Source organism: Protobothrops mucrosquamatus, unplaced genomic scaffold (genome assembly GCF_001527695.2).
Source record: "Protobothrops mucrosquamatus isolate PMUCROS unplaced genomic scaffold, P.Mucros_1.0 scaffold4136, whole genome shotgun sequence".
Taxonomy (NCBI): domain Eukaryota; kingdom Metazoa; phylum Chordata; class Lepidosauria; order Squamata; family Viperidae; genus Protobothrops; species Protobothrops mucrosquamatus.
In genome coordinates, this window is record NW_015390064.1 from 42031 (window position 1) to 47701 (window position 5671).

Consider the following 5671-nt stretch of genomic DNA (forward strand, 5'->3'; position numbering starts at 1 on the left):
CAGAAGAGAGCTGGCACCCCACCATTATCAAACAGGAGGAAGAGGAGGAAGAGGAAGGACTGGAGGCGCAGCTTAGCCGGCTGGCGGCCGCCAGCGCTTCGAAATGTGCCACCAACGGGCTCCACCAGATCGTCCAAAAGCTGAGCGGCGCCGAGCCCCTGCAGCTGGTGGGACCCGGGGCCGCCAGCGAGGAGGTCGTGCTCCTGGACTACAGGGTGAACCCTTTAATTCGGGCCTGCAGACCCCCCTTGGGGGAGACCTCCCACTGGTGCCTGGAATGCGGGAAGAACTTCGGCCAGAAATCCGAGCTGGAAGCCCACCAGGCCAAGCACCACGCCGGGCAGAACTCCTACATCTGCGGCGACTGCGGGCGCAGCTTCATGGAGCACATGGCGCTGGCGGCCGGACAGGGGGGCTGTGCCGCCGGACACCCCTTCGCCCCTTCCGGCAGCCGGAAGAAGGGGCCGGCCCTCAGCAACGAAGCCGGGGTGCAGCGCAAGGAGCGTAAAGAACTCTCTCTGCAGGAGAAGGTCCGCGTTCTGGAGATGCTGGAAGGGCCCAAGGTCTCACAGAGCGAACTGGCCAAGCGCTTCGGGGTCTCCCAGCCCCAAATTTGCCGTATCATCAAGAACAAGGAGCGCATCCTGACCGAGTGGGGTAAAAACCCCAACCCGACTCGCAAACGCAAGCTGGAGGACAGAGCTCCGCCCGGCGGCGACCGAACGTTCCTGCAGTGGTTCGAACGCAGCTGCGGACACCCGTTCCCGGCGGAGGGGAGACTTTGGCAAGAGAAAATCGCCTTCGGAGGGGGAGAAGCCGGCTTGGAGACCACCCTTCCGTGGCCGAACGGCTCCCCGGCCAAGCCCAAAATGAGCTCCCGGAGGGCCCTTCCGGAGAAATGGAACCGGGAAGTGCTGGAGGAGGACGACGACGAAGACGAAAGTCGCTGGGAAAGTACGACGCTGCCGTGTATCCTCAGCCACTACGACCTTCCCAACGTCTATGCTTGCGGGGAGACGGGGATGCTGTTTCGGGCCACCCCTGACGACCTGGCGTCCCGGAGCGGCGGCGAAGGCCAGGACCAGCTGACCATCTTGCTGTGCGCCAACATGGACGGCTCGGATAAGAGGGACGTGCTGATAGTGGGCAAGGCCGCCCGGCCGTTTGCCGGCCTTCGGGGATTGTCTTCTGCCACCTACCGGGTTCAAAACCGGGCCTGGATGACCCCGGCCATCTTTTCCGAGTGGCTGCAGAGGTTCAACGAGGAGGTGAAGCAGCAGGAGAGGCGCGTGGCCCTCTTTGTGACGCAGTGCGGCGCCCACCCCTACGCCGAGCTCTCCAACGTCCAGATGGTCTTCATGCCGCCTCACGTCGCCTGGCTGCCTCCCCTGGAGCAAGGGGTGGTCCAGAATTTCAAGTGCCACTATCGGAGAAGGATGTTGACCCACCTCTTGGTCAAGGACCACGGCAAAGCCTCCAGCCCCTCCACGGGCCCGCTCTCCCAGTTCCTCACCCTCCTGGATGCCGTCCACCTGGTGGTCCAAGCCTGGTCCGAGGTCTGCCCTCAAACCATCGCCAACTCTTTCAAAGCGGCCGGGTTCAGCGCGAACCCCCGTCTACTTACCCCGCCATTGGAAGTGGTCCGAGCTCTGGGCTGCAAGGACCAAGACCAATTTGAGCAGTTCGTTTTGATGGACGAAGGGCTGGAGTGCTTCGGAGACCAGGAGGGCGTGGACCCGACCAGGGAGACCCCTCAGGAGCAAGAACCCAACTCGGCAAGAGGAGAAGGGGAGGAGGAGGAAGAGGAGGAGAAGGAGGAACCGTCTCTCTTCTCCTGTCCCTCCAAGCCGGACGTCGTGGACAGCTTGGCAAAGCTGCGGCGCTACCTGGAGTGCCACGCCGTGTCGCCCAACATCTTCCAGACCTTCTACCAGCTGGAGGATCTGATCCACGCCCTGGCTCTCTCCGACATGCAGTTAGCCAAAGGGAGATCTTGCCAAGATTGATTCTTCACCGTAGCCCTGGAACCGGTGGACCACTCCGGATCCCTGAAACGGCTGTCCAGAAATCCACCGACGTGTGGTTTGTTTGTTTTTTCGGGGAGGGGGGCTTCTGGACACCCTGTACAGTCTCCAAGTAGTTTTGGCAACGTAGCATCGAGTGAGAATCCTGCCGTTTTCCTCCGGAGAATTAGAAGCATGCAGAGAAGAACTACAGAGTAGCCGTGACAAACGAGGGAGTGGGAAAGTTTTATGGACCTAGCTGTCCACAAATTCTTCTCGCGGAGAACCTGGGGAGGGAGCGATGGGCAACCCGGTTTCCTTTTGACCCCTGGCCCGGCTTTGGATTACACGCCACGTTGTGTGTGTGTGTGTCCAATTGTGACCTTTAAACCACGACTTTGCCTGGGAACCTGTCTCTCCGATAGCGGTTGAGTACACGTTTAGCAAAAGTGAGAAGGCCGCCGCGGATTGCCGCGTGTGGATAAGAGAAAGCCCTGGGGGTTCCCAGGGGGAGGGGCCAAACCAGGACACGCCCACACAGGCAATCGAGGGGAGTCGCTCCCGTGCGATGGGTGCAAAGGACAGCCTCTGCATCCCACCCGCGCGCGGGGCGAGGGGCCTTGTCCTCTGACTTGTACGGGACACCGTAGATCAGTAGGAGACGTAATATCAGTCCCTCGGCCTGTACGGGAACGTACATCTATCTATAGAGGATCAATGATGTTGGGCGGACCACGGAGAAGGCTTAACGGTTGGGGAAAGGGGACGTTAAGTGTCACGGTGCCCGAACAGGGGGTCTTCTTCTGGCGTCCTGACGGATGCCGTGACCAGGCTTAAGACTCTTCCCCAAGAGGGACCCACAGCAGCCGCGGACATTAGCCCACTTCCCTGGGGAATTTCTGCGGGACCTCAACCTCCTGGGGGGGGTCTTCCACTTCAAGCCCTCCTTGGTCACCAGCCATGGAGCAGACCACCCCCTCGTCGGAGAAGACCACAACGCGAAGCCCAGAAGCTACGTCGGGGACAACAGCAGCTTGGAGAGAGAAAGTTTTAGAGTTTCCCAGAATCCCCCTGGTTTTTAAAGAATAAGAGGGAAGGGTGTAGGAGGATGTTTAGACCCCCCCCCCCCAGGCTCGCTCTGAAGGACTTCTCTGCCGGGATGCCAATAAAGTGTTCAAAGACCGATGTTTGTCGTGTGTTTGTTATGGAGATCTGTGTGTTGCTTTGCCCAGGTAGACACAAGGACAGCATCACATTCTGCATCAGAGTAATAATGGCGGGACTTCTGGGGCACCCTCAGTCGTGCGTCGTTTGCTTCACAGCCTCACAACCACCATACAAAAGATTTTTTTTATCTATCTGTACTGACATCTATCATCTCTCTCTTGTTCATCCATCATATTGATTATCATCCATCCATATCTATGTCATCCATTAATCTCTATTATGTCTGTTTGTCTGTCTATATCTATCTATCTATCTATCTATCTATCTATCTATCTATCTATCTATCTATCTATCTATCTATCTATCTATCTATCTATCTATCTATCTACATCTGTTGTCTAATTTATCATCTATCTGTGTCTATGTCTGTATCTATATCTGTATCTACATCTGTTGTCTAATTTATCATCTGTATGTCTATATCTATGTATATCTCTATCTGTTGTCTGTATATCATCTATCATCTATCTCTATCTCTTGTCTAATTTATTATCTATGTCTATGTCTATCATCTATCTATCTATATCTATCTATCTAATCCATCTATTGTCTAATAATTTGTCTATATCGATATCATCTATCTCTATCTACATATGTTGTCTAATTTATCATCTATGTCTGTTTATATCTATATCTATATCTACTCGTCACTCCCACGTTACGCCGCTTCTGCGCGAGCTGCATTGGCTACCGGTGGCCTTCCGGGTGCGCTTCAAGGTGATGGTTATTATCTTTAAAGCGCTCCATGGCACCGGACCTGGTTACCTTCGAGACCGCCTCCTGCCACAGATTACCCCCCACCGACCTGTACGCTCTCACAGAGTGGGTCTCCTCAGGGTACNCAAGCGGGACTGGCCTAGGGGATTTTATAGGGGTTTTAATTACTTTTAAATTTGACATTTTCAAATATTTCATTTTAATCAAATTTTAACTAGGTGTAATTTGTTAGCTTTTTATCATTTGTCAGCCGCCCTGAGTCCGAAAGGAGAAGGGCGGGATATAAATACAATTAATAAATAAATAAATAAAAATCTGTTGTCTAATTTATCTTCTATCTGTCTGTGTCTGTCTGCATCTATCTCTATCTCTATATCTACATCTGTTGTCTAATTTATCATCTGTCTATATCTATGTATATCTATATCTGTTGTCTGTATATCATCTATCATCTATCTCTATCTGTTGTCTAATTTATTATCTATGTCTATGTCTATCATCTATCTATATCTATCTATCTAATCCATCTATTGTCTAATAATTTGTCTATATCGATATCATCTATCTATCTCTATCTACATGTAGTCTAATTTATCATCTATGTCTGTTTATATCTATATCTATATCTACATCTGTTGTCTAATTTATCTTCTATCTGTCTGTGTCTGTCTGTATCTATCTCTATCTCTATATCTACATCTGTTGTCTAATTTATCATCTGTCTGTCTGTCTATATGTATATCTATATCTGTTGTCTGTATATCATCTATCATCTATATCTGTTGTCTAATTTATTATCTATCTATCTATCTATCTATCTATCTATCTATCTATCTATCTATCTATCTATCTATCTACTTATCGATATCTATCTATCTAATCCATCTATTGTCTAATAATTTATCTTATATCTATCGATATAATCTATCTCTATCTACATCTGTTGTCTAATCTATCTATCTATCTATCTATCTATCTATCTATCTATCTATCTATCTATCTATCTATCTATCTATCTATCTATCTATCTAATCTCCGTTGTCTAATTTATCTGTCTATATCTATCATTATCATCTCTCTCTGTTGTCTAATTTATCATCTATCTATCTATCTATCTATCTATCTATCTATCTATCTATCTATCTATCTATCTATCTATCTATCTATCTATCTATCTATCTATCTAATCCATCTATTGTCTAATTTATCTGTCTATATCATCTACCTTATCTATCTATATCATCTCTCTATATCTTATATCATCTATCTCTATATCATCAATCGATCATCTGTCTATCTCTATATCTTATATCATCTGTCTATCTATCTATCTATCTATCTATCTATCTATCTATCTATCTATCTATCTATCTATCTATCTCTGTCTATCTATCTAATCCATTGTCTAATTTGTCTGTATCTATCTATCTATCTATCTATCTATCTATCTATCTATCTATCTATCTATCTATCTATCTATCTATCTATCTATCTATCTAATCCATCTATTGTCTAATTTAACTGTCTATTTATTTATTTATTTATTTTATTTATATTTGAATTTATATCCCGCCCTTCTCCCGTAGGACTCAGGGCGGCTGACAATCTATTTAAAATACATACAAAACAATACAAATTTAAAATTAATTAAAAAGAATATTAAATATTTGTCGAATTTAAAATATAATTAAAACCCCCCTAAAAATTACCCTAGGCCAGTCCTG

At 47.8% G+C, this 5671-nt stretch overlaps 1 protein-coding gene across 1 annotated transcript in view; it reads left to right on the plus strand.

Annotated features, from left to right (window-relative positions):
• Positions 1-2006, plus strand: part of LOC107298622 (tigger transposable element-derived protein 3-like) — a 3019-nt gene extending 1013 nt beyond the window's left edge. Inside the window, exon 2 of the mRNA XM_015828000.1 lies at positions 4-2006. Within this exon, the coding sequence (XP_015683486.1) occupies positions 4-2006 (2003 nt within the window). The remainder of the gene's footprint in view (positions 1-3) is intronic.
• The last annotated feature ends 3665 nt before the right edge of the window (positions 2007-5671 follow it).